Raw genomic sequence first — 27,716 nt, 5'->3', positions numbered from 1 at the left:
AGCAGTTTTTGCATTATAGCTGGATGCCCTTTTCTCCAAGATGGATCTTTTCTGTGCCTTCTTCTTCCCTCCAAATATTAAAAAAAAAAAAAAATTGTTCTCTGTGAGAGTGGGGAGGCCCTGGCACAGGGTGCCCAGAGAAGCTGTGGCTGCCCCTGGATCCCTGGAAGTGTCCAAGGCAAGGCTGGACAGGGCTTGGAGCAGCCTGGGCTAGTGGAAGCTGTCCCTGCCCATGGCAGGGGGTTGGAAGAAGATGACCTTTAAGGTCCTTCCAACCCAACCCATTCTAGGATTCTAATTGCAATTTTATCTTTTTCTCTTGCATATGTTGGAAATCTTAGCTAGGGTAGGACTGCACAGTCGCATCTGATTTCCCTGATTTATCCACATAAATACATGTAGATCCCAATCCTTGACCCCCATAAATGCACCCACCAGAGTGTTATGTTTCCTCTCTGGTTTGCAGTAGAATCATAGAATATCCTGAGCTGGAAGGGACCCACAAGGACCATTAAATCCAACTCCTGGCCCTGCACAGGATACCACAAGCAGTGATAGCACTGTGGCTGGACTTTTCATTGACATGGAAACCAACAGCTCGTCATGGGATGGAGGTCAGTGTTTCAGTGTTTGCTGAGGATGGAATTATAGAATCACAGAATGGTTTGGGTTGGAAGGACCTGAAAAACCATCTCATTCCACCCCCCTGCCGTGGGAAGGGACACCTTTCATAGACCAAGTTGCTCCAACCCCTGTCCAACCTGGCCTGGAATACTTCCAGGGATGGGGAGTCCACACCATCTCTGGGCATCTCTGAGGACTCCTTCATCACTCCTTATTCCTGAACTGGGCAAAGTGTCACCTGCAGTCTCCCAGGGTATTTCAGACTCGATTGCATAAGTGCCCTGTGGTGCTTTTCCAGGCCAGGGTTTGCTGTTGGGGGCGATCTCCTGAGCCGTGGATTTCCTAGTGCGCAGTGACTCGCTGTAGCGCACCAATCACACCCGGCCCCTTCCGTGATCTCCCCAGCTCCTGCACAGGAATTGCCATTCCCACTTAGACCACCAGCTCATCAAACCCTCCTTCCTGCCTCTGGCGATGGCCAAAACCTGAGGCTCCCGAGGTTGCCTCCATTGGGCTCCAAAGTGACTGCACAGTTCTGGGTGTGCGGGTGGAAAAGCTCTTCCCTGGCTGCTGCCGAAGATCCACTTATGCGCTGGAGCATGAGATTTGATTACCTTTATTACAGGATCTTCGCATGCAGAGCTGCAAATGTTCATGGTCATGCAATTATCCAGTCACAGCAGTTGACTCCGTGACCTTCTTTGGCAGTGAAGTCCATAAATTGGCTTTACACAACGGAGGGACCTCTGAATTCCTGCTCCTCCATTGAACTTCAGCTTCACTGAGTGACATCCAGTGACTTGTATTATACAGGGCAGGGAAAAATGGAAAGAGAATTTCGGGTCTGTTGTTTCCTCCTCTTTTTTCGTTTGAGTATCCTCAAACTCTTCTGTTGTCTTTACAAGACATTTTTGGATTTTTGACCGTTTTCTTTCCTGAAACAAGATAAACTTGTGCAGCTCCTCAGGGTGTTCTGGCACCCTGGAGCACAGGTGAGGATCACCCATGAAATGTCCAACGCATCCTTTGGCTTCTCTGGGCAAAGATCTCAGGTATGTTTGGGAAAATATACAAATAATCTTGGAATCCCACAATGGTTTGGGCTGGAAGCGACCTTAAACATCATCCAGATCCACCCCCTGCCATGGGCAGGGACACCTTCCACTATGCCAGGTTGCTCCAAGCCCCATCCAACCTGGCCTTGGACAATTCCAGGGATCCAGGGGCAGCCACAGCTTCTCTGGGCACCCTGGGCCAGGGCCTCCCCACCCTCACAGGGAAGAATTCCTTCCCAATATCCCATCTATCCCTGCCCTCTGGCACTGGGAAGCCATTCCCTGTGTCCTGTCCCTCCATCCCTTGTCCCAAGTCCCTCTCCAGCTCTCCTGGGGCCCCTTTAGTCTCTGTAAAGGTCTCTCCTTGGAGCCTTCTCCAGGTGAACACCCCCAGCTCTCCCAGCCTGGCTCCAGAGCAGAAGGGCTCCAGCCCTTGGAGCATCTCCGGGGCCTCCTCTGGACTCTCTGCAGCAGCTCCACGTCCTTCTGCTGTTGGACCCCAGATCTGGAGGCAGCTCTGCAGGTGGAGTCTCACCAGAGAGGGGCAGAGGGGAAGAACCCTCTCTCCCCTGCTGCCCACGCTATTGGATCAGCCCAGGACATGATCATGGCTGTGTCATGTCCAGGTCTCATCCAGCAGCACCCCCAAGTCCTTCTTCCCAGAAGTCCCATTCTCCTCCCAGCCTGTTCTTGTGCTTGGGATTGCCCAGACCAAAGTGTAGGACCTTGCAGTTGGCCTTGTTGAACTTGGTGAGGTTCACATGGACCCACCTCTCCAGCCTGCCCAGGTCCCTCTGATGGCAAAAGGCAAGGAAGGTAATTTCAAGGGTCGACGCCATCTGAGACCCAGCAGAAGAGGGAAGATGATGAGTTCACCCCTTTAAACTTCAGGGGAAGTTGAAAGACAAGAAGAAACTCAGGGATTCTGAGTACAATTTGGCCAGAGGTTGCATTTCTCAGTGAAAATGCACCAGGTATCAGAAGAAAGACCTATTCAGGGAGAAGGAAAAAACATTACTTTTAGGAAAAACAATGCCACAAAATAACATTTAGCATTTCTTCCAGCACATGCTGCTGCAGCCTTGAGTGCAAGGAGCCGTAAAAGTGACTAAAGCAAGAGTCTCCGGAGCGGATTGCTCAAGTGAAAGGAAGCTGGGATGAAATGCCAGCCAGCCCCGTCGGTCCCTCATCCAGCACTGCTCAGAAATGCCTGATGCTTTCTGACTGGATAGCCAGGCCTGGAGTAATTACTCAGTTCCAGCATTTTCACTTTTAAAGCGAAAAAGAGGATTCTTATCTTTGCATGAGTTACAATTCTGCCTCATATTTTATGAGCTGATACTGCTGGTGAAGATCTTTGCTCTGCTCCTGGTCCTTGTGGCCATGTGGCCACTGACCCCACCCTACTGGAATTAAAATCCCTGGGGGTATGGCTACAACTGGGAATGAAATAATTTGGGGCACAGAAAATCACCCCTACTGCTGAACTGCTTGTTTCAGCTCAGGTGGAACACTGGCTGGAATAACCTGGGAAACTCAGGAGTTAACATGGATAAGGGACCATTCCCAATGGACCATCTGGAGGGATCATCCTGTTTTGAAGACTGAGAAAGTTTAATAGCAGATCCAGCCCAACTAGCCACTCTGTCTTGGCTTTGGGGCATGCACGAGACCGTGTTTAAATTGTAAATCTCTTGAGAGGTTTATAAATCTCTGGAGAGAGCCTGGGTGCTCTGAGGTGCTCTGGTCCTACACAGTAATTATCCCTGGGGTCATTAATCACATATAAGGACTGAAGGCCTGAATCCACTCTCCAGGGGAATAGCAGGAGCTGGGTGTGTGACTGGTGGGTGATCCAAGACAAGCTCAAGGTGAAAATGCTGCAAGAGCCCTTCCAAGGATTCCAGAAGGGCTGTTTGGCCACCTGTTGGGCTGGGAGTGGCCCCAAGACCTGCGGGGTGTGACTTTTCCCTTCCAGTGACACCCAGACCAGACCAGGTGGTCTCCCAGGACTGTCTCTAAATCCTCTTGGACATACAGGCACTGCACCAATTGCCTTTATTCCCTGACACAATTCCTCCATCCATTTTTCCCCTCTTCAAGCCACAGCTCCAGAGCCTCCCCAGCCCTTCCCTGTGCCAAATCCAGGGGTACTGGTGAAACCACCACATCACCTTGGTCAATGTAACCATTCCCTTCCCATCCTCTGCTCGTGTTCTGCTCCTGGAACTCCTCCTGTCCACATCCCTCCCACCCTTGCGGCCATCCCACTTCCCTTCCCTCCTCCACTTCTCCCTTGTGCCACTGTGCTGCTTCCCAAGGACCTTTCCTGCTCTCTCCCAGCCCTTGCAGCACCGTGGATGCTGAGAGCTGAAGGACTGGCCCCCAAAACTTTGGGGTTCCCAACACCAGGGGGGGACCCCACATTGCAGCTGAAAAGCAGAACATTTTTTGGGGCAGTAGCATCACTTTGCCTCTTTCACCTTTCCATGCAGCCCACGAGTCCTTCCCTCCTACCAGAGCACTCTTTCCCAAGGGGAATCACAGTCACCAGCCCCCAAGATACTCTAAAACCTGGCATTGCTAAGCCTTTCCCTATTTCTCCATCTCAGCCACCTTCCCCACACTCTTTCCTTCTCTAATATCCAAGGAGCCATGGCTTAGGAGCCCCAGCTTAGCATCACCTCCTCTAGCAGCATAAGCCCTGGATGAATCCCCCTTGATTTTAGGGCACAGGGTGTTGCTGGAATTCCTTGCCTTGTTCCAAGTGCTTGGGTCCTTTCTGTTATTTATGTGCTGGGTGTTCAGAGCATGGGAAGATTACTGGGATTTTAGAGTCAGCATTTGTTTTAAATAAGAAAACAGGGATGCAGCAGAGGGGTCTATGTCATACATCCTCAGGAGGCAAAACTGATAAAAAGTTCCTTTTGAAAAAAAAAAAAAAAAATCACAATTCTTACTGTTTGGAGCAAATATTCCCAGTCTTGGTCAGCTTGATCCTCTTCCCATGCCTGCCAAAAATAAAAACAGCTTTAGGACAGTCACTTTATTTGTATTTCATGCTTTTTTAGCTCTAGGTTAAAGGTCACAGCTTGGTCAGAGGTGGCAGGGAGGACAAACAGTGGACATGCAGAGCTGACAGGCATGTGGGGGTGGAAAACCCTGGAAGCACTGGATGTGTTGGCTCTGATTTTATTTGGCTTTTGTCAGGCTAATTAGAAAGTGCTGCACACTCAGGCATTGGCAAATCCTAAACATTGTGGTGTTGGCTGGCTGGGTGAACACACATGGGATTGGAGGGAGGGGTGTGCTTTGGGATACCCTGGAGAGATGGAGCAGGGCAGAACAGGGAAGCAGGACTGGGGATTTTCTTTGGCCATGTAACACAGGCCATTTCCCTTTGTCCACGGTGGGGTAAAGTCCTCACTCCTGGAAAGGAGATGAGCAGACTGGAGGCACAAAAGGGAAGGAAAACAGAGGAGGCAGCCTTAAGAAATGCTTTGGAGTGGGGGCATAGCAGTGGTCCCAGCTGGAAGCCATTTATTCTCGGGATACTCACAAAGGGGCTTTGCCCAAGACATGTTTAAGCAGCTTATGGCCATTAGACAAATGTTTAATCTGCAGGAAAGTGGGCCACCAGGCAGGCAGGTGCTGGGATGCAGCTGGATCTGGGAGAGAGGGCGGTGGAGGGGACCCTGGGGACAGGGAACCAGAGGAGGGCAGGGTTTGCACCTCCGGGCTTGGCAGAGCAGGTGTGGCCACTGCAAATACCAAAAGGGTTCCTGTGGAAAGCTGAAAGGAGCCCCTGGAATCACCTGAGTGCAGCAGGGATGGGCAAAGAGACCCCAGAAAGGCTGTCCCAAGTCTAGAGGCGCCTGTTCCACAGTGTGTGCCCTGCAGGACCTGAGGCAGCCAGGTTGAAGGTGGGTCAAATAAAACTCTCCGGATGTGCAGCCCCGGCCTCGCAGAGGCAGCCACCGCCGAAGGGCACGGAAAGCCAGACGGAAAATCAGCTCATTCCCAGATCTGATCCCAGTTTGCCCTAAATAAAGACGTGGATCGGCCTGCGGGGGGCACGAGCAGAGCGGGAATAACTTCAGCCTGCACTTCTCCACGGGCAAGGCTGGAGCCGGCATCCCTCGGGTGCGTGAGCAGCATTTCCCAGGCAGGTGCCGTCATTTTGCAGTTATCCAAGAGATGGCAGCCTTCCCTAAATCTTCTCCTGGGCTCTGACCACGAGCACGCGTTTCACCTTGAGCACTGACCCGGCGGCTGGCGCAGCCCGTGGGACACGGGGCTCTGGAGCTGCAGAGAGCTGCTAAAAGCCGCCTTTCCAGCCGTGCTGCCGGGATTTTCCTGGTGCTGGTTCCTGCCTGGAGAAGGAATCTGGGTTTTCTTTTGGTTGTACATCACCCAAGTTGCCTTCTCGCTGGCATCCTGGGCTGTTCCCGTGGCATTCCTCACTATCCATGGTGCCTGGAGCAGCTTCTGTGGGAGGGCGTGTTTGGATTGGGAGCTCCAGGGGGAAGGGTAGGAGCCAGTAATACACTGGCCTGGGCTCTCAGCTCTCTGTGATCTCTATTCCCAAATTGTTCTTCCCTGCAGAGGACACAATGAGATGGTGGGATGAGTTCTGTCTCCTGGTGCCTTTGCTGTGTGAGAGGGACACTGGTCACCCACCCACAAAATTCCAGTGCATCCCCTCAAGAAATCACGGAGTCACAGAGTAGTTGGGTTCGAATAGACCTTAAAAACCATCTCGTTCCACCCCCTGCCATGGGCAGGGACACCTTCCACCATCCCAGGTTGCTCCAAGCCCTGTCCAGCCTGGCCTTGGACACTTCCAGGGATCCAGGGGCAGCCCCAGCTTCTCTGGGAACCTGTGCCAGGGCCTCCCCACCCTCACAAGATTCCCATCTTCCTTCCCAAAGATTTTACTCTGCTTCAGTTTTCATTGCAGGAGCTCATCAGGATTGGAAATGAGGTTTCCCTTCATGCACCCATCTCGTGCAACTCTCCAGACCTTGGAAGTGGAAGATGGGAACAAATATAAATCCCATTCTTTTCCAAGCATCCCTTTTATCAGTTTGCCCTTCTCTCCACATTATATTTGCAGCCTGTGGAAAACTACAGATACCAAACTACAAATACAAACCAACACCCTCAGCTCTGTTCCCCCACCTCTGTTTCCCTGAGCCCACCAGTCCTAGAGAAAGAAGTCTCTGTTCCCATGGCCTTGGACACACTGGAGATGTCTATTCCAGTCCATTAAACAGTGCCAGGGCCTGTTTGCTGGGCCTGAGGCCAGCTGGCATTACCTGGCCGTGTCCAGACTATCACTGGTGTGTGAGTAACCCCCCATCCCTCCACCATCCCTGTTCCTTACTGGTGATCACCTTTGCTGTTGTCCCCACCTGGCACTTGGACTGACACCTGCACCAAGTTAGATCTTCAATAGGCTCCGTTCATCCCTGTCCACCCCAACCTCCCTAAAAGACGAAATTGTCACTACCCACAGTGTAGTCTCTGTTTTTCTCAGATAAAACTGTGGTGATCCATTTTTAAATTTGAGTTTTTAAATCCTTCCCCTTTGCTGTGCATTAAAACTGAGCGAAGCATTGTTTCCACCCTCTCAAAGAGAGGCAGGGGAGCCCTTTCCTTTGGGCTTAGGACAACTTGCAGGTGCTGTTGGGGGTGACATTGGAGTCACCCTGACACTGGAGTCAGACACAGCTGAGGATGTTGATGGGAATGGAAGGAAAAACTGGCCTTAAAAATCTGCAGAAGACAATTCCCTGAGCCATGGTGAGCTCCTCTCCAGGAAACCCACCCAGTCTCCCCCAGGACTGAGGTGTAGTGGCAGCACAGTCCCTCCAGCAGGGATTTCCAACTGCTCCTCCTGGAGACATTAGGAGGAAGGTCACAGTGACAAATGGGAGCTGAGATCAGCAAGCCATGAAGCTGATCTGGGTTCTTTTATGCTTTCTTTTCCAAGGAAATGGTGAGCAAAGAAGAGCCCGAGATCACAGAATCACAGAATTTTTTGGGTTGGAAGGCACCTTAAGGATCATCCAGTTCCACCCCCTGCCATGGCAGGGACACCTTCCACTATCCCAAGTTGCTCTGAGCCCTGTCCAACCTGGCCTTGGACACTTCCAGGGATCCAGGGACAGCCACAGCTTCTCTGGGCACCCTGTGCCAGCTGCAGCTCTGCTCTCACCAGTGGGTCAGGGATCACTTCCATGTTCACCAGATTTTTCTCCTTCACATGTCCCCAGTGATGCCCAGAGATGCTGCCTCAGCTGAGAAGGAGCAGCTGGAGGGCATTTTCCCCATGTTGTGTTCTTGGGAAGTCTCCTTGTCACTCAGCATGGATGCCATGGGTTGTTTACCCCATCAGGCCAACTCCAAAACAGGGCTGAATGGCACATAAAGGGACAAAACTGAATTCTTTCTGGGGACAAAACTTAATTACTGGTGGCAATTTGCAGATTCAGAAGCCACAGTGCAGATTTTAGGCTGCCCTAACCCTGGCTGAGCCCAATCTGTATCTGAGATGTGACAGATTGTGCCTCTCCCCTCCTGCTTCACCCTCCAGCAGCTCAATCCCAAGGACCCTGTGCCTTCCAAGTGTTCCTGTGGCACCACATGGAGCTGCTCACACAGCCATGGTCGTTTCCAAATTTTTGGCAGTTCGGGGGGTGAGGACTGGAGCCCCTCTGCTCTGGAGCCAGGCTGGGAGAGCTGGGGGTGTTCACCTGGAGAAGAGAAGGATCCAGAGAGAGCTCAGAGCCCCTTCCAGAGCCTAAAGGGGCTCCAGGAGAGCTGGAGAGGGACTTGGGACAAGGGATGGAGGGACAGGAAAAGGGAGAATGGCTTCAACTGGCAGTATTTGCATTTGACCACATCATCTCCATGGATAAGGACCTCTCTGGCAAGACTGACCAGATTTTTCCTGGACCTCTGCACCCAACTGTTCAGAAGACAACGAACCACACAGCACATGTCAGGGTGAGAACTGGTCTTTTTTATTGAAAGGACCAAAATCCATTTCCATCAAGAAAAAAAAAAACAAAACAACAAAACAAAAAAAGAACAAAACAAAGAAGAAACGAAGTTTCTTCCAAACAAGAAGAAACCACTGCAAACATCACTTTCCATCCTCCTCTCTACTTCCTTTTCCTGTGTGTCAGGCAGCAGTGCATCCTGCCACAGTCCTCCGTGTACTCCTCCCTCTCCCCTTTGCCACAGGTCCTGGAGCAGTGCCCTCTGCAGCTCCTCTTGGGCTGGCTCTTGGCTGTGGAAAGAAGGAAAGATCTACATCTACATTGACTAACTCCTCATGGTCACCAGTGTGGTCCAGTGACCATGATGGGACCCAGTTCCCATGGAGATCCCCAGGTGTTGGATGTCTTAGGATGGGGTTATTCCGAAGCTGAACTCTGCTCCGAAAGTCTCATGAGCCAAGCCCTCCATAATTCTCCATGCAGGACCCACCATCCACACCAACTTCCCTGGGAAACTTTTTTTTCATACAATCCCAGAATGGTTTGATTTGGAAGGGACCTTAAAGATCATCCAGTTCCACCCCCTTGCCATGGGCAGGGATGCCTCCCACTTTCCCAGGTTGCTCCAAGCCCCATCCAGCCTTCCCTTGGACACTTCCTGGAACACTTTCACCTTAATTCCTTTGTGGCTCACTCTTACCTCTCATTTCTGCTCCACACAATTTTCCACCTTACCTGGGGTGGCCATCAAGGCCATTAGGAAAACAGCAAAGACAACGTAGATGACCCTCATGGCTGGATATCCACCAGGATTGCAGCAGCTCTGGGATGCAGCCTTGCAGGGAGATCTTGCTAAGAGAAAGGCTGGAGACCCTGATATTTATAGACATTTCCTGACAGAGAGGACAGCGTTAAGAGGAGCGTGACTTTGCTGGTGTCCAAGGACACATTGTTTGCGGCTTAATGGGACCTTATGTCACTCCAACCCAGTGGCCATCTGACAATGAGACGTCCACTCTGTGCCCATTTGGCTCTTTGAAGGCCTCTCGTGTGCCCTGTGCAGGCGTCCCTCCCGTGGGAGCTGGCTCCTCTCAGTCTGGCTGCCAAAACTTTTAACGCAGCAATTGGGACTGTCCCCCTGTTCAGGGGACCTGGTGCTGGCTTGCAGGAATGTTTGTGGTGATTGGTTAAAACAATGAGTTTGAGAGCCCTTTCAAAACAGAAGCCTGAGAGGACTGGTCCTACCCTGGCCAATCCCACCCTGGGCATTCCCAGCTGCCTGTCAAGATCCAGACCCTCTGCCAGAGTCCCATGCTGTGGCAATGGACATGCAAGTTGTTACCAAGCTGAAATGTCTTTCCTATCAAAAGAATACTCTGGCTGCCTGAAGGTAAACATTACACATAAATTAACAGAACATAGCAAAATGCCAAGGGCAGGAATGGCCAGAGAGGCTCAGGCCTCTACTGCCCACCCAAAGTGTCCTTCCCACAGGCTGGGAAGAGTCACGGAATCACAGAATGGTTTGGGTTGGAAGGGACCTTAAAGATCATCTATTTCCAAGCCCCTGCCATGGGCAGGGACAGGGACAGGACAGGACAGGGTGAGGACACTTTTCAGTAGAGCAGGTTACTGGCAGAGGAAAAAGAAGTCCTGGCACTTACATTTATGTCAGATCGTGACTGATGTGTTCCTTCCCACATTTCCCTCTCCCTTGCGGAGAAGCAAAGAAATTCCTTCAGCACCTCCAGTCCAAGAAGAGGCTGAACCCAAGCAGAGACACTGCAGGTTGTGTTCCTGGCAAGGAATGAATGTTTGAGCCTGAACAATGTTGGCACTGCATGATGCTGTTCCCTCTGGAATGGCCTGACAGCAGGCTGGGGCTGCCTGCCCTGGGGAGCAAAAGCTGGAAAAGCTCCTGCTCCAAGGGTGTCCATGTGAAGGGACTGGGAACAAGGGGTTCCTTCCACCTCCAGCTGGATATCACAGCTCTGAGATGCTGAACAGATCCCAAGCCCTGTGGATTTGCAGTTGTTCTCTCTCTCTGCACTGAGTGCAACCATTGCTTAGAGAAGTAGAGGAGAAGATAAAGCAGAGGATTAAACTGCCCCAAATTTTCCCAATGCACCCCTCTAGCTGTCCGTTCTCTAGATGGGAAATGATCCCTCAGTCCCTATGGCTCTTCTGGTCCCTGACTCCTCTACAAATTCCAATTTGCTTCAGGATAGACCTGCCACTGGATAAGGCTGAGCCCATCAGCGACAGTGGCAGCACCTCTGGGATAACAGAAGTAAGAAAAGAGGGGGAAAAATGCAAAACAGCAGCTGGAGAGAGGAGTGAGAATATGTGAGAACAGCCCTGCTCCAGGCTCAGTGCAGGAGGAGGGGCAGGAGCTGCTCCAGGCACCAGAGCTGGGATTCCCAGCCCAGGGAGAAGCAGCTGTGCCCCTGCAGCCCATGGGGGAGCAGAGATCCACCTGCAGCCCCTGGAGACCCCACACTGGAGCAGGGGGATGCCTGCAGGAGGCTGTGACCCCATGGGAAACCCACACTGGAGCAGGGTCCTGGCAGGACCTGTGTACCTGTGGAGAGAGGAGCCCATGCTGGAGCAGGGTCCTGGAAGGACTTGTGACTCCATGGGGGATTCACATGGAGCAGCCTGTTCCTGAGGGACTGACCCCACAGAAAGGACCCTCACTGGAGCAGGGGAAGAGGGTGAGGAGTCCAACCCCTGAGGAAGGAGGAGCAGCAGAGACAACTGACCACAGCCCCCATTTCCCCTGCTGAGGGGAGGAGGGAGAGAATTCGGGAGCGACACCCAGATTGGGGAGAAGCATTGGGCAGGGAGGAAGGAATTTTAAGGTTTTTTTCCTTCCTCATTTCCCTCCCCTGACTTTGATTTTCATAAATTATATTCATTTCCCCCCGTGGAGTCTGTGGTTGCCCATGATGGCAATTGCTGAGGGATCTCTCCCTGCCCAATCCATTGCATGGGATCTGTGAGGGCCTTGTTGCTTCTCTGTTTCCCACTTGCTGAACTTTTCATGGGAAGGGGGCTGTCTTATGCTTGGAGGAGACATGGCTGAGCCACACACATTTTTAAAGACATCTGCAGATAACCTCTAACCTGAAAAAGCAGCAAGGAGCTGAAAGATTCTCTCCTGTCTCCACAGGGCTGTGTTAAGGGCCATGGCAAAGTCATGAGGAAAAATAGCACCTTATTCCCAAATCCCCACCCCGTCAGACCCCCGAAGTTTTGCAGCTCATTGTCAGTGGATGTTTAGGCTTTTTTTGGTGCTGCTGAGCTTTTGGGCTGGGCTTGGGGAACCTGTTTGAACGCTTTAATGGGGCATGGGGACACCAGTGACCACACCACACACTCCATAGTTACATCTTCTTTTTTTTCTTTGTTTTATTTTTTAAGAGGAGGGGATGGCAGCTGGGTCAGACAGCTGGGAATCTGCTCCCAAGGCCACCGTGCTGCCTCCTCTTCCCCAGATGTTTCCTTTCCAGCTCCTATTTCCCCTTCCAGGTGGGTGGGACGCAGCACGAGTACTTGCAGTCAGCAGAGGTGTATTTCATGTCCGTCACACGACACTTTGGGGAGCAGTACCCCAACGGAGCACAGGTCTTCATTACCTTCCCACAGCCTGGAAGAGCAGAGGGAGAGTGGTTGTTCCTCATTTCTGTTCCCCATTTCCCCATCTCTGTTCCCCATTTCCCCATCTCTGTTCTCCATTTCCCCATTTCCTCATTTCTGTTCCCCATTTCCCCATCTCTGTTCCCCATTTTCTCATCCCTGTTCCCCATTTCCCCATTTCTGTTCCCCATTTCCCCATTTCCCCATTTCCCCATTTCCTCTTTTCCCCATCTCTGTTCCCCATTTCCCCACCTCTGTTCCCCATTTCCCCATCCCCATTCCCCATTTCCATACCCTCCCACCCCCTCCCAGTTGCAGTGGTCAGCAGGATCAGGCCCTGCTCATAGGGAGGTCCTGCTCCGTCCCCCCACGTGTCCAACACTCCTCCCCAAGCCCAGCCCCAAAGCTGGAAGGGACCTTGAAGGGCACAGAGCAGCTCCTTGTGCACCTCCCTCCCCTCATCTTTGGAAAAGATGCTCCCAAGGGAAGCAGATCCATTTCCCTCCTGAGAGACACCCCAAAAGCAAAGCTCATAAAGATATTCCCCTGTGCTCATGGGTGTTTCCCTCCCTTGTCCCACTCCTGAAAGGATCAGTGTTCTCAGAGCAAAGCAGCAAAAGCCACATCAAGGATGCTGCCAAGGTCTTAAAATTGGCCCCACAACAGCCTGGCACCAAATATTCACCATTAAAAGGGTAAAAGTGGACCAAGGGAGAGACTTGCCCCAGGTGGGTGAGAATTGATATCTGAGGGGGGTTTCTAATGCCCCTTTGGGAGACCTCAGCCCCAAAACCCCTCTTGATTCCTGGAGAGGGACCAGAGAGCTTTAGAGTCTCAGAAGAAGAGAATAGCAGCAACAGCTCTGTCACATCAGTAAACCAAACACAGAATCATGGAATCATGGAATGGTTTAGGCTGGAAGAGACCTTAAAGATCACCTTGTTCTCATCCCCCTGCCACGGGCAGGGACACCTTCCCTGATCCCAGGTTGATCCAAGCCCCATCCAGCCTGGCCTTGGACATTTCAGGGATCCAGGGGCAGCCACAGCTTCTCTGGGCAACCTGGGCCAGGGCCTCCCCACCCTCACAGGGAAGAATTTCTTCCTCATACCCAGACTAAATCTACCCTTTTTCAGCTTAAGCCATTAAACACACCCGGGACTGAGCTTTGACAGACACTGAGCTGCCAGAAAACTCCCCCCCAGCACTATGAAACTCTCCAAATCCCCAGGAGAAGTGACCACATCCAGACTCTTGTTTAGAATTGTCTGTCCTGGGCTCTCTCCCAAACTGGACACTAAAGTTTTAACCTCAATTATTCCTATACAAAATCCTACAATTATTCCTATACAAACGAGGTAGTTCTCATATTATTGTCCCTTGAAAGAAGTCATTGAAATACCTGCCCAGGTTATAGCAGCCATCTCAGAGGGTAAGAACTGAGCTAAAGTTATTTCAAAAGAGTCCCAACGAGCATAAAGCTCATCCCACCCCATTTCCCATCTTACCTGGAGTGGCCAGGGAGAAGAGGAGGAAAAGAGCGAAGACCAGGTAGAGGAACTTCATGGCTGGAGTTGAGCTGGGATCTCAGCAAGGCTGGAGAGAGGAAAGCCGCAGACCTCAGAGGGAGGAGGTGATGTGCAGGCAGGCTGGAGCTGCTGGGTTTTATAGAGAATTTCCCTGCGGAGCAGAGGATGCTGGGGACACACGGGAATTCATCCAAGTCGTGCTGTTCGGGGCTGGGCGTGCAGCGATGGCACAAGAACTCCCCAAGTGTGCTGGCAGCCACCTCCTGCCTGCCCCAGATGCGGTTGCCCAACATCAGATAGGACCCCAGCGCTGATGGGAACACAAAGGAATAGGGGATGTCGATATCTGAGCCCTTAGGACGGGGCTGTGGGTCAGAGGGACCTGATGGAGATCTGCGGGTGCAGCGAGGAGGGGAGAACAAGATCGGTATCAGAGAATTCCAGGCCTTTCCCAGCCTCTGGCAGGGATGCAGAGGGATGCAACAGGGCCTCGATGCACTGATAACTCTCCCTGCATTGTCCAGGCTGATCACCATGTGGGACTGATGGCCTGGAAAGGATCCCTGTTCCCACCTCTGAACTGTGTCTGCAAAATCTCCCTGATAAATTTAGGGAGGTGCCTTTGGTTGTCCCCTCAGATGGATGGATGGGTGGGAGCTCTGGGGCTGGCAGCTTCAGGGAGCCTGGAGGAGACACTTTGATCATCCCCTCGTCCCCACAGACCCTCCAGACAGTCCTGGGGGTTCAAACAAGAGCCGAGCTCTGCGAGGGAGCTTTTCCAACCCCAGCTCACTGGGCTGTTTAATAACTTGATAAACAGCCAGGGAGAGAGAGAGGCTGAAGGGACAAGAAGCTGCTGCAGAATTACCCAATATCATCTAACCCGAATCCTCAGAGGGCAGCAGATGAATCTTACAACACAACAGGGCAGCAAAATGACAAAGGCTGCGTCAGTGAGAATTTGGAAAAATCTATAATCTCTGTGCAGATGGTGGGTCTGAGTTACCTAAAGCCAGTTAGGAAGGAGGTTTGGGAGTCCTGCATCAGCCTGTGGGATGTGCACTGCTCATCTCCCCATCCCTGGCAGCCCTTGGTAGGGAAAGAAGAGGTTAAAGAAAGCTGGCAAAGCTGGGGACTTGTTTTCATAAAATTAAATATACTGGAACTCATCAGCTCAGGGTAGAAACACTCAATGGAGGTGTATGACAAGCTGCAAACATTTTAGAGGCCGAAGGAGGACAGAGCCACAGTTTTTTCAATTTCCCTAACCCAAGAATAGGTGGGATATGAAGGTAAATCATGTATTTATCATAAAGGTAAAAAAAAAAGTCCTCTTTCACACTGAGCACAGCTGAAATGTGGAACTTGAACAAGAAATGCAAGAAGTAAAAATGCACTGGAGGGACAAATGTATTGGAAAAGCAATTATAAATTAATGTAGCAGGTGCAAATTTAAAAAGGTGTAAAATCTCCTTGAGGAATTTGCCAAAGTTCACGTCACTGACTTCTCATCCTGGCCACCAAGGGCAGACCATTCCTCATCCAATGGATCCCCTTTTCCGGATTTGAGGGCTGCCATGTTTTCCGTGTCTTCTCTTTCCTGATCATCACTATTCCACTTGATTCTTTTTTTTTTTTTTCTGGCAGGTCACATCTTAATCACGGAATCACAGAACCATTTAGGTGGGAAAAGACCTCTAAGATCGAGTCCAAGCATTCCCCCAGCACTGCCAAGGCCACCACTGAGCCATGTCCCCAAGTGCCACATCCACAGGGCTTTTAAATCCCTCCAGGGATGGGGATACCCTGGGCAGCCATTTCCAGTGCCTGACCACACTTGGGTGGATGAATTGTTCCTAATATCCAGTCTAAACCTCCCTGACCCAGCCTGAGGCCGTTCCCTCTCATCCTGTCCCTGTTCCCTGGGAGCAGAGCCCGACCCACCCCTGGCTGCCCCCTCCTGTCAGGGAGTTGTGCAGAGCCACAAGGTCCCCCCTGAGCCTCCTTTGCTCCAGGCTGAGCCCCTTTCCCAGCTCCCTCAGCCACTGCTGGTGCTCCAGACCAGTTCTGTTCCCTTCCCTGGACATTCTCCAGCCTCTCAAGGTCTCTCCTGTCAGGAGGGTCCCAGAGCTGCCCCAGCACTGGAGGTGCCCCAGCAGAGCCAGCACAGGGGATGGGCACTGCTCTTGTCCTGCTTGGTGACCTCGAGCCGTTTTCTGAGCCCCCCTGAGCCGCTTCCCTGCTTCCCTGGAGCGTGGAGCCCACAGCTGGATGGAAGCGCTTCCCAAGGGCTGTGCTGTGGGTACAGGCTGTGTTTGCCGGGCTCAGCCTTTGTTTGCACTTGCAGGACAATTGGTGCTGCTTTCCCAACACCCTGACTCGGCTCTTTGGTGCCTGCCTGTGATCTACTGCCACACAAATGATCCCTGCAGAACTGCCCACAGCCAGAAACTCCTTGTTCTGTGTTCTCCTGCTCATTATCCTTGTCTGTATAGACAAGGTAGCTTTCCCTGTTACTTAATTATGTTTTTTCATTATGCTTTTAGCATGAGGAGATCCACTGGAATGCTAATCCTGTCCCCTAATGCTTTGCAGTCCTTTTCAACATCTAATTTGGGAATTTTTGAAGCATTCTTGCCAGACAACCATGAAAATTATTAGGCAGGATAGCACTGGAACCACAACAGACTTCTGATCAGATGTGGTGTGGCAATCATTTCCTGAGCTTCATTTACATATTTGCCTACATCCCTTTTAATTGGGAACATGGTCCTTTTGGAAAGATTTCAGGCAAAAGACCCAAATGGGCTTGGGCCAAATCAAAGGGATGAAAATCAGGCCAAGTGCAGAGTCCTGCCCATGGGTTGGGGCAGCCTCCCGGACCAATTCAGGCTGGGGATGAGCAGATGGAGCAGCCCTGGGAGAAGGAATTGGGGGTGCTGGGGGGGTGAGAGCTGGACATGACCCAGCCCAGAACCCTCCCATGGGCATCAGGGGAGGGGGGGATTCTGCCCCTCTGCCCCGCTCAGGTGAGACCCTGCCTGCAGAGCTGCCTCCAGCCCTGGGACCAGCCCTGTTTAATATTGGCAGCAATGATCTGGGTGAGGGGATACTCTGAAATTTGCAGATCAGGATCTGCTGGAAGGCGGGAAGGCTGTGCAGAGGGATGTGGACAGACTGGATGAAGGGGCTGATTGGTGTGAGGTTTAACAAGGCCAACTGCTGGGTCCTGCACGTGGTCACACCAACCCCTGCAGCTCCACAGGCTGGGGAACAGCCACTGGAAAGCTGGAAAAGGCCCTGGGGGTGCTGGTGACAGCGGCTGGGCATGAGCCAGGTGTGCCCAGGTGGGCAAGGGGCCAGTGGCACCTGGGCTGTGCCAGCTCTGGGGTCACCAAGCAGGACAAGAGCAGTGCCCGTCCCCTGTGCTGGCTCTGCTGGGGCACCTCCAGTGCTGGGAGCAGCTCTGGGACCCTCCTGACAGGAGAGACCTTGAGAGGCTGGAGCGTGTCCAGGGAAGGGAATGGAGCTGGGGAAGGGGCTGGAGCACCAGGAGCAGCTGAGGGAGCTGGGAAAGGGGCTCAGCCTGGAGCAAAGGAGGCTCGGGGGGACCTTGTGGCTCTGCACAAGTCCCTGACAGGAGGGGGCAGCCAGGGGAAGTCGGGCTCTGCTCCCAGGGAACAGGGACAGGTTGAGAGGAAATGGCCTCAAGCTGTGCCCAGGGAGGTTTAGTTTGGATATTAGGGGAAGTTTCTTCTCTGAAAAAGTGATCAGGCCCTGGCACAATTGCCCAGGGCAGTGGTGGTGTCCCCATCCCTGGAAGTGTCCCAAAGGGATGTGGATATGACACAAGGGGCCATGGTTTAGTGGTGAACACAGAGGTGCCAGGTTAACAACTGCATTCAAGGATCTCAGAAGTTTTTCCCACCTTAATGATTCTTTGATTCAAGGAGAAGGATGTGGACCTGTTGGACTGAGTCTCGAGGAGACCCACAAAACTGATCACAGAGCTGGAGCCCCTCTGCTCTGGAGCCAGGCTGGGAGAGCTGGGGCTGTTCAGCTGGAGAAGAGAAGGATCCAGGGAGACCTCAGAGCCCCTTCCAGGGCCTAAAGGGGCTCCAGGAGAGTTGGAGAGGGACTTGGGACAAAGGCCTGGGGGACAGGACAAGGGGAAATGTCCTAAAGCTGAAGGAGGGAAGATTTAGATGGGATATTGGGAAGGAATTCCTGGCCGTGAGAGTAGGGAGGCCCTGGCACAGGGTGCCCAGAGAAGCTGTGGCTGCCCCTGGATCCCTGGAAGTGTCCAAGGCCAGGTTGGAGAGGGCTTGGAGCAACTTGGGATCATGAAAGGTGTCCCTGCCCATGGCAGGGGGTGGATCTGGATGAGCTTTAAGATCCCTTCCACCCCAAACCATTCTGGGATTCTGTTCCATGGCTCTTTGATCCCCAGTGCCAGAGCTCCGGTCAGGGTTGGATACTCCATTAAACCATTCCCATCATGGATCTGATACCCCATCGTGTCCATTGTGTCCGTGCCTTGCAGACAGCACCCAGAGCTTATCAGGAACGATCCCAGAAGGAATTCCTGCTGCCCTGGGAGCAGCTGTGCTGTGGGCAGCCCCAGCTGGCGCTGCTGGAGCACGGCCGTGCCCAACAGCCGGATCTGGGCAGCGGGAACGGCCCCCACGTGCCCACGGAGCACGGGCCTGGCTGCCAGGTGCCTTTGTGAGAGGGACCAGCGGGTCAGGGTGACACTGCACAGCCTGCAGAGCAAACAACAGCCCTTTGGAGATGGTTTTGCCCCAGGTTCTCCTCTGGCCGTGCCGCTCGTGGCCGGAGTCCCTCTATAAAACCTCCGCCCTCGGACACCTCGGACACGCTTTTCTCCCGGTGTGCCAAGATCCCCCCTGGCCTCCAGCCATGAGGGTGCTCTGCGTGGTCTTTGCTGTGCTCCTGCTGTTCTCCCTGGCCACCCGAGGTAAGACAGGAACGTGTGGAGGTGGACAAAGTGGGGCCACCTGTGTCCCCTCCAGCCTCTGTGCCTCGGGGGGAGGGAGGGGGTTCATCCCAGGGGATCAGGTCCCTGGTGATTTGCCCAGCCTAGCAGGCACAATGGGTTTGGGATGGGAGGAATTCCACACTGCAAATCCCATCTCTCACGCTCATGCAGAGGGATCCAGTGCGTGGGGGGATGGTTTCTAAGTGCCCAGTTGTCCCCCAGCTCAGTGGGGACAGAAAACGCGTCCAGTCCTATGCGGGTCTAGCCCCAAAGATACCCAGAGCGTCTGTACCACCCCGGAGCCAGCAAGGAGACAATTCCTGGGGCTCTGCCTTCCCACGTACCCAGGATTTTCTCTCTAACCCCTCTCTGTCTCCTCCCGCGGCAGGGCACGGGCAGCCCAAGGGTTTTTGTGACGGGTACTGCGCCCACGCGTGCGGCGAAACCGATGAGTGGTCCTTCAGCCCCTACTGCGAGGAGCTGCACTGCTGCATCCCCTCTCCCAAAAAGGGGAAATGACCCCGGAGGAGTCCGGCCCCGGAGGAAGAGCAGCGCTCGCCGTGGAGCTGCCGGCGCTGCTCCCAGGGTGTGGCCGAGGCGCTGCGCAGCGCCTTGAAGTAAAGATGGGCAGATGAAGATGATTTCTGTGTGCTGTGAGGTTCATTCGCCTCCCGGGAGGGGACAGCCGGGGAGGTTGGCAGCCAGAGCTCCCTGGAGAGCGGTCACGACGCAGCCCTGACAGCCCCAGCTGCTCCTGGCAGCCCCAGACCCCTGACACCACAATGCCACCCGGGAAAAGCAAAGGCTTTGGGATTTTCAAAGCAGAGGGGTGGCAAAGGCTGGGAGAGGGCTCATTGCATAATCCAGTGCCTCCCTCCTCCACAAGTTGAACCCCAGTTTGTTTGTAGGGGACACCATCAGCCCCAGGAGTCCCGTTCAGCCTCTGCACTGGGGTTCTCAGTCCCACGGAGAGGTAGAAACAGGAGGCAAACAGCACCACCTTCCCCTTGCACCCCAAAATCCCATTCCTGGGGTGCCCACAGAGCAACCAGTGCAGCCCCTGAGGCTTTGGGGTCCCGTGGTTGTCCTGGACACCCTCACCAAGTGCCTTCTGTGACCAGGTTATTCCATGGGGGTCACCAGTAACAGGAGAGCAGATGAGGATTTCTTCAGTGTCCCTTCCCTACTCCCTCCGCTGTGGGATAACCCAATCACTCCAGGTGTTCTGCAGGGGACATGGGCTGATCCGGTGTGGGGTGGCTCAGAACACCCCACAAACACTCCAGCAATACTGGAGGCTGAGATATTTGTGTCCTAAAGGGTCACAGGGCAGAAATCAGCTCTGTTTCTCTGAAACCCTCCAGGAAACAAAGGAACTTTCCAGCCCTGGGGCCTTGCAAACGCAGGAAAAGGCTTTGCACTGGTGTTTGTGGGACGGGAGGGTGCTGCAAGAGAAGGGAGGGGGTACAGACCTCTCCCTCTTGTGGGATGTCTCCCAGTTTCTGCAGGAGGAAGGGCTGTGTCTCCTCTCCTCAGCAGCATCCTCTGTGTCCAGCAGAGATCTTGGCACATGGAGCTGGAGGTAAAAGTAATTTCTTCCTCAGGATAATTTGTATATTTGTCCAAAACTCCCATTTTCCAGGACACGCGGGGGCTGCTGGTGTGTCTGAACACTCAACATGAGGTGTTCCATGGGTTTTGTGACCACGCTGGTCTGAATGAGTGTCCCTGGAAAATTTGGGGCAGACAGAAGTAAAAGAATAACAGAAAAAAAAAAAAAAGGAGCAAGTTTATGATCCTTTATTTTATCCTCAGGATAAAACTTTTATCCTGAGGATAAACGTGAAATCTGATAACCTGTAACATTTTATCAGTTTAAACCCTGACCAAGGATACAGGAAACCTGGTAAGGCTGTGGGATTTCTTAGGATATAGACAAGAGGAATGAGTCTCTTCCCAAAGTGGGTGAGATGCTGAGAGTGAGGGGGTTAACACTCAATTTACAGAGGCTGAGGGCTGGGAGCACACAAAAATCACATTTGACACAGGATGGCCCATCAAGAGCCACAAACTTTGTCAAGATCCACCTGAGCCCAGACAAGAGGACATGAAAACCAGGAAATTCTCCTAAACCAGCCCTGAGCTGGTGACACTTCACAGGCACACAAGGCTGAAAGTTTGGTTAAAGGATAAAAATTGCAGAGCGAAACATTGAACAACAACAAAAAAATCCCCCTCCTTTGCTGTTTTTTTCTTATTTTTTTCCTTGGGAACTGTGAGAGGAGAGCGAAAAGAAAAGCCATGTGTAAAAGAATGAACTCCAGAATGGGGTTTGGAGCAACCTGGGGTAGTGGAAGTTGTCCCTGCCCATGGCAGGGCGTGGGATGAGATGAGCTATAAATGTCACTTACAACCCAAACTATTCTATGATTCCACGATACTATAAATTCTAACTATGCCAAGGAGCAGATTTATATCCTGGGAAGGACCTTTTATAGGAGAAATAGTTGAATATGTTATACCAATGAATTACTGGATTATAGGGGTTTCTTATACTTCACAGGTAGAAAACATCAGTCACTGGGCTTGGTTCAAAGTCATCCCCTGGGAGAGCCCCTGCAACTCAGATCCCACAGAACTCACACTCCAGACCTTCACAGGGGCCAGAGGGGATGGAAAGGCCACTGCTTCTGCACTCAATTTCAATCAGGAAGGGATATAAAAATGGGGGAATTGTTGAAAAGGAGACCAAGGGTGCAGCTAAAAGAGTTAAATGCTTGCAAAGAGATTCTTTGCAAGCACCTGAAGAGATATTTAAGGCCACTAAGAGGGACACTCGGGGAAAATGTATGACAGGTATTAAAAAAAGAGCCCTGAGAAAGAGCAAAAGGAAAAGGTCACAGCAGAAGAGTGGGATGAGGGAGGTTGTTGGAAAGGAAAAGCTGAAATCGTGTCCACTCATGGAAAATAGAAAAGATAATAAACTGGGCCTGACAAAGTATGAACACAATAGGGCAGCTCAGCAGAGAATTGCAGGAAGAGCTTGCAAAACGTGAGGAAGCCTCTTCAAGTCTTCTTTTCTTTTTCCAAACACATCAGGAACGTGAAGCCTGACAAAGAGCGTGGTCAGGGAAATAAAGTTAATTAAAGAGCAGGCCACGCCACAGGAGCTGAATGAAACATTTACATCTGTGCTCACCTGGCAAGAAAAAAGGGAGGCCTTGATGCTGAAACCTCCTTTGTGGGGACTCATCAAGGGGCTCATCTTAAATGTAAATGCAGTGGAAGAGAGGAAAAAGCAGCAACAAATCACCAGCACCCACATCTTTCCCCTCAAAAAAAGTCTGAAGGGAATTCAAGGATCAAACAACCACTTCTGACTGCACCGCGTGACCTCTGTGGCCAGGAGAAGAAAAGGATCCAGGGAGACCTCAGAGCCCCTTCCAGTGCCTAAAGGGGCTCCAGGAGAGCTGCAGAGGGACTTGGGACAAGGGATGGAGGGACAGGACACAGGGAATGGCTTCCCAGTGCCAGAGGGCAGGGATGGATGGGATATTGGGAAGGAATTCCTGGCTGTGACGGTGGGGAGGCCCTGGCCCAGGGTGCCCAGAGAAGCTGTGGCTGCCCCTGGATCCCTGGAAGTGTCCAAGGCCAGGTTGGACAGGGCTTGGAGTAACCTGGGATAGAGGAAAGTGTGGCTGGGGGTGGCACTGGATCATCCTTAAGTTCCTTCCAACCCAAAACATTCCATCATTCCATGGTCTATTGCTCAAGAAAGTTTTGCTGTGCAAAGATGGGAGGTGCCAGTTTTATAGGAGAAACAAATCTTAAAGTGTCCTGTGGGATTGCAAGCCAGGATTGAACCAGTTTTAAATGTAACAACAAGGGAGAAAACCGGGAAAATCCTGCCCTAAAACCAAAGGACAAGGCCCAGCACTTTGGGGCTGAGATGCAGGAGAGGGGGTTGAGAGGAGCATTGAGGGGAGTCACTGGTGGGGCTACAGCAGGAAATTTGGTCATAAAAATATCTGGAAAGGAGATGGGATGGGATGGGATGGGATGGGATGGGATGGGATGGGATGGGATGGAAAGATGGCAAAATTTGTTGTTAATTCATTATTGAGGGTAATAAAGGTGAGGACTGAGGAAGGACCTGGCTAGTTTGGGGCTGTGACTCCCTGTCTGGTGAAATCCAGTGCAGGTGGATGTTGTGAGGGAAAATTCAAGTCATTTTCAATGTCAAGTGGATGGCTCCACGTTGGTTATTTGATTGCAGACATTGGGAGTGCAGGAGCGAGAGAGAACAGGGAGCGGCACCATCACACTGAGCTGCTTGATAAACCTTGGGAATTCCAGCCAGACATTTTGGGTCTCTCCTTTTAATTTTTTTTTATTTTATTTTCCCATGTGCTGTTCCCATGACAGTGAATATCCCTGGGAGAGGAGAGGGAAGAGCTGGAGGCACTGTGCAACCACTCAGAGAGCGAAACCTGGGATCTGCTGAGCCTCCAGCCTCCGTCTCACCAAGGGAGGAGCAACTGGAAAAAGCCCTGCTGGGCCATTTCTTTGCTGTTTACACAAACTGCACTCATCAGGAAGGTCCCAGTGTTTAAAAAGAGGCAGTGCAGGCTCTGCCCTGCTCCCTGTGTGTGGCTGTCTGTGGGTGGCAGTGACAGGGAAGCAGATGGGCACATTAACAGGAGTCACTGGGCCAGACGTTCCCCTCCTGCCTGGCGTTCCTCTCTCTCCCAGGGCAGATGCACTGACTGTCACTACAAGGAAAGGCACATCTTTAAACTGCATAGCACCAGGCAAGATGGGAACTCCACATTTGTGGGGAAAGAGAGTTGGGTTTTTTTGCTTCTCTGCTTGGCTTGTTCCTTTAAAAATGTTTCTGTTGAAATCTTATTTCGCTGAAAATAAGACAGAGAGGAAAACAGGGGGGAAAGAATCTTACAACCAGGATCCAATCAACTGTCATGGAATCCCAGAATGGTTTGGGTTGGAAGGGACCTTAAAGATCATTCAGTGCCACCCCCTGCCATGGGCAGGGACACCTCCCACTAGCCCAGGTTGCTCCAAGCCCAGTACAACCTGGCCTTGGACACTTCCAGGGATCCAGGGGCAGCCACAGCTTCTCTGGGCACCCAGTGCCAGGACCTGCAGCTTCCAGAAGCAGGATTCAGCAGAACACCCTTTCTTTTGGAGCTGCAATTTTTGGGGCTGTTTTAACTGATATTCATCACATCTCAGGCACCTGGTGGGATTTTTGGGGGTGTCCTGTGCAGGGCCAGGACTTGGACTGGGTGACACTTGTGGGTCCCTTCCGGCTCAGGATATTCTGTGATTTTGTGGTCGTTTCTCAAGTTACTCTGTTTATGTCAGATAGGAAAGACAAAGAAAGTCTGGTTTTGTTGTTTTTTCCCCCAAGTACCTGTCCTTTCCAGATGTAGAACCCCATGAAAGCTTGACATGAGTGAGTAAATGGCTGCTTTAAAGTGGTGTAGTTTTAGCTGAAACCCCACAGCCATTCAGGGTCACTTCATTATTCTACTCCTGCACTTGCTCCATTGCTCTGCACAACTCCCTGACAGGAGGGGGCAGCCAGGGGGGTCGGGCTCTGCTCCAGGGGAGCAGGGACAGGATGAGAGGTAACAGCCTCAAGCTGTGCCAAGGGAGGTTTAAATTGGATATTGGCAACAATTTCTTCATGGAAAGGGTTGTCCAGCCCTGGCACAGCTGCCCAGGGCAGTGCTGGAGTCCCCATCCCTGGAGGGATTTAAAAGCCATGTGGATGTGGCATTTGGGGTCAGGGGTCAGTGGTGGCCTTGGCAGTGCTGGGGAAGGGTTGGACTCGATGATCTCAGAGGGGCTTTTCCAACCTTAACAATTCTGTGATTCTACTGAAGTCTATAAATATGAGGGTATCTCTGCTTTCCCACTGGAAAATATAGTTTCTTTCCCAGATTTATTTGGACCCCTGTGAACCCCAAACCTTAAGGATTTTTTAATTTTTTTTTACAATTTTTTTTTTTTTAAGTCAGTGGTCAAAGAAAATGTATTAGAAGGGAAACACAGGTGATGACTGAGGAAGGTCCCTCTGCCAAAATTTCTGCCATGACTTCAGGGTACCAAGACACAAAATTCATTCAAACACGTGGGCTCAAACACACCAAACCCAGTCCCGGATCAATGGCCTAGAGAACATCCTAAAAGAGATTTTGAACAGTGCCCTAATTCTACAATTCTAAAATTCCTCCAGAGCTGGTGAGAAGGGATTTTGACAACAGCAGGATCGCTGGGAGGTCAGAGCTGCTGCTGCCAGACATGTGCTCCATTCCCCAAATTGTGCCCTTCTTAGGGACGACCACGTGGGAAACCCAAACTGTCAGATTTCAGCCCCTTTCCTCACCTGCTGCAGAGACCTTGGTTCTGTGTTTCTCTTCACCTTTCCCAGTATCCATTCCCCATCCAAAGCCAGCAGAGGTGCTGGGAAATGGTCTTGGCTTTACTCCATGTATTTCCCGGAGGACAAGGAGGTGGAATCTGCCCTGTGGCCAGTGTGGGTTAATCCCATTTTCAGGAGCTCTCTGAGCACCTTCTGGTCATCACTGGGTGGTGTCTCCATGCTCCCTTTTAGGTCCCTCTATCTGCATTTTCCCCTTTCACCAATCCCTGCTTTATTTCATCATGTTTCCTTACAATTCTTGGGTTTTTCCAACCCTGTGGCTCTTTTTTCCCCTTCTAAAGGAGGAGGATGCTGAAGGGAGTGTGGGACCCTGCCCCCATCCTTCCCTCTCATTCCCCAGCTGTGGTAACAGCCCTTCTGCCAGGATCTCCACTGAGCACTGATTTTTTTGAGCCCCAGGACTGAACCAGGCTCCCTCCCACCCATGGCATTTGCTGTGAGGCTCAGTGGGGAAAGGGACACCTGGGAGGGTGTTGTTCCTTTGCCACCCAGCGCTGCCAGAATTCCCTGTGGGAAACAGAGGGGAAAACTCCATCTCTTTAACACTTTGATTATGAAATCTGTGAAAAAGAACAACGAGAGGTGATGCCAACAGGCCTTTGGGGCTGGGCTTGGGGAGCCTGTCCTAATGCTTTAAACAGGATCACGAGCACACAACAAAAGACATCTCCTTTTTTGTTTTGTTTTATTTTTTAAGAGGAGGGGATGGCAGCTGGGTCAGACAGCTGGGAATCTGCTCCCAAGGCCACCGTGGTGCCTCCTCTTCCCCAGATGTTTCCTTTCCAGCTCCTATTTCCCCTTCCAGGTGGGTGGGACGCAGCACGAGTACTTGCAGTCAGCAGAGGTGTATTTCATGTCCGTCACACGACACTTTGGGGAGCAGTACCCCAACGGAGCACAGGTCTTCATTACCTTCCCACAGCCTGGAAGAGCAGAGGGAGAGCGGTTGTTCCTCATTTCTGTTCCCCATTTCCCCATCTCTGTTCCCCATTTCCCCATTTCCTCTTTTCCCCATCTCTGTTTCCCATTTCCCCATCTCTGTTCCCCATTTCCCCATCTCTGTTCCCCATTTCCCCATTTCCCCATCTCTGTTCTCCATTTCCACATTTCCTCATTTCTGTTCCCCATTTCCCCATCTCTGTTCCCCATTTCCCCATTTTCCCATCTCTGTTCCCCATTTCCCCATTTCCCCATCTCTGTTCTCCATTTCCCCATTTCCTCATTTCTTTTCCCCATTTCCCCATCTCTGTTCCCCATTTCCCCATCCCCATTTCCCCACTTTCCCATCTCTGTTCCCCATTTCCCCATTTCCCCACCTCTGTTCCCCATTTACCCATCCCTGTTCCCCATTTCCCCATCCCCATTTTCCCATTTCCCCATTTCCCTGTTCCCCATTTCCCCGTCTCTGTTCCCCATTTCCCCATCCCCATTTTCCCATTTCCCCATTTCCCTGTTCCCCATTTCCCCATTTCCCCATCCCCATTTCCCCATTTCCCTGTTCCCCGTTCCCCATTTCCCCATTTCCCCACCTCTGTTCCCCATTTCCCCATTCCCCATTTCCATACCCTCCCACCCCCTCCCAGTTGCAGTGGTCAGCAGGATCAGGCCCTGCTCATAGGGAGGTCCTGCTCCGTCCCCCCACGTGTCCAACACTCCTCCCCAAGCCCAGCCCCAAAGCTGGAAGGGACCTTGAAGGGCACAGAGCAGCTCCTTGTGCACCTCTCTCCCTAGGGGGCCACTGGATGACCCTGTAGCACTTTGGGAAAGATGGGAGAGCATCTCAAACCACCCCAAAAGCAAAGCTCATAAAGATGTTCCTCAGGGCAAGACTTCACTGGGTGCCAGGCACCAGCGTGAGAAGCTGCTGGCCTGAAATAGCTGGGAAATAATGTCCAGAGTGAAGGGATATCGGATTTGGAACCTTTCTGAGCCCCAAATCTCCCTTTCAGCCATCGGAAAGGGAGGTGACACCCAGAACAAAAGGGATGTCTGAGCACTGCACATCAAAAAGGTGAGGGAGCTTGACCCTGAAGGTGTTGCCAGAACTGGTTTGGCACAAAAGGTGGCATCAAGTAGAGGAAACTTCCAGAAAGCTGGTGTCTCTGAAAAGGACATCCAGCAGTCGCTTGGTGCTTCATGACTGAAATAATTACACCAGGGCCCAGCTCACCTTAACTTAGGTGTCAAAAACATCCAAAACATCCTAAAAGTGCCTCTTACATTACTTTAAAGTGATTTTTTTTTTTGGTAAAGACTCATTTGTATAAAAGTATCCCCATATAAAACAACCTGGGGTAGCCAAGTCATGCCACAGAATCATAGAATCCTGACATAATAGAATCCCGAAATCGTAGTCATGAAATCAGAGAATCCTAAAGCCATAGAGTCATGGGA

At 51.9% G+C, this 27,716-nt stretch overlaps 1 protein-coding gene across 1 annotated transcript; it reads left to right on the top strand.

Annotated features, from left to right (window-relative positions):
• The first annotated feature begins 18,774 nt into the window (after nucleotides 1-18,774).
• On the top strand, nucleotides 18,775-19,372 carry LOC109146235 (small basic protein 1-like). The gene is made up of 2 exons (XM_019293039.1): nucleotides 18,775-18,832; nucleotides 19,242-19,372. Exons 1-2 carry the CDS (start codon nucleotides 18,775-18,777, stop codon nucleotides 19,370-19,372), a joined length of 189 nt encoding a protein of 62 aa, XP_019148584.1.
• Nucleotides 19,373-27,716: the final 8,344 nt, after the last annotated feature.

This window comes from Corvus cornix, chromosome 3, assembly GCF_000738735.6.
Source record: "Corvus cornix cornix isolate S_Up_H32 chromosome 3, ASM73873v5, whole genome shotgun sequence".
In the NCBI taxonomy this organism is placed as follows: Eukaryota; Metazoa; Chordata; class Aves; order Passeriformes; family Corvidae; genus Corvus; species Corvus cornix.
The sequence above is the reverse complement of the archived record's forward strand: the minus strand, read 5'-3'. Positions and strand labels throughout refer to the sequence as shown.

Coding starts and splice junctions, on each gene's coding strand:
- LOC109146235 (XM_019293039.1), top strand. CDS start 18,775: ATGAGGGTGCTCTGCGTGGTCTTTGCTGTGCTCCTGCTGTTCTCCCTG. Junction 18,833..19,241: donor GTTCTCCCTGGCCACCCGAG/GTAAGACAGGAA, acceptor CTCCCGCGGCAG/GGCACGGGCAGCCCAAGGGT.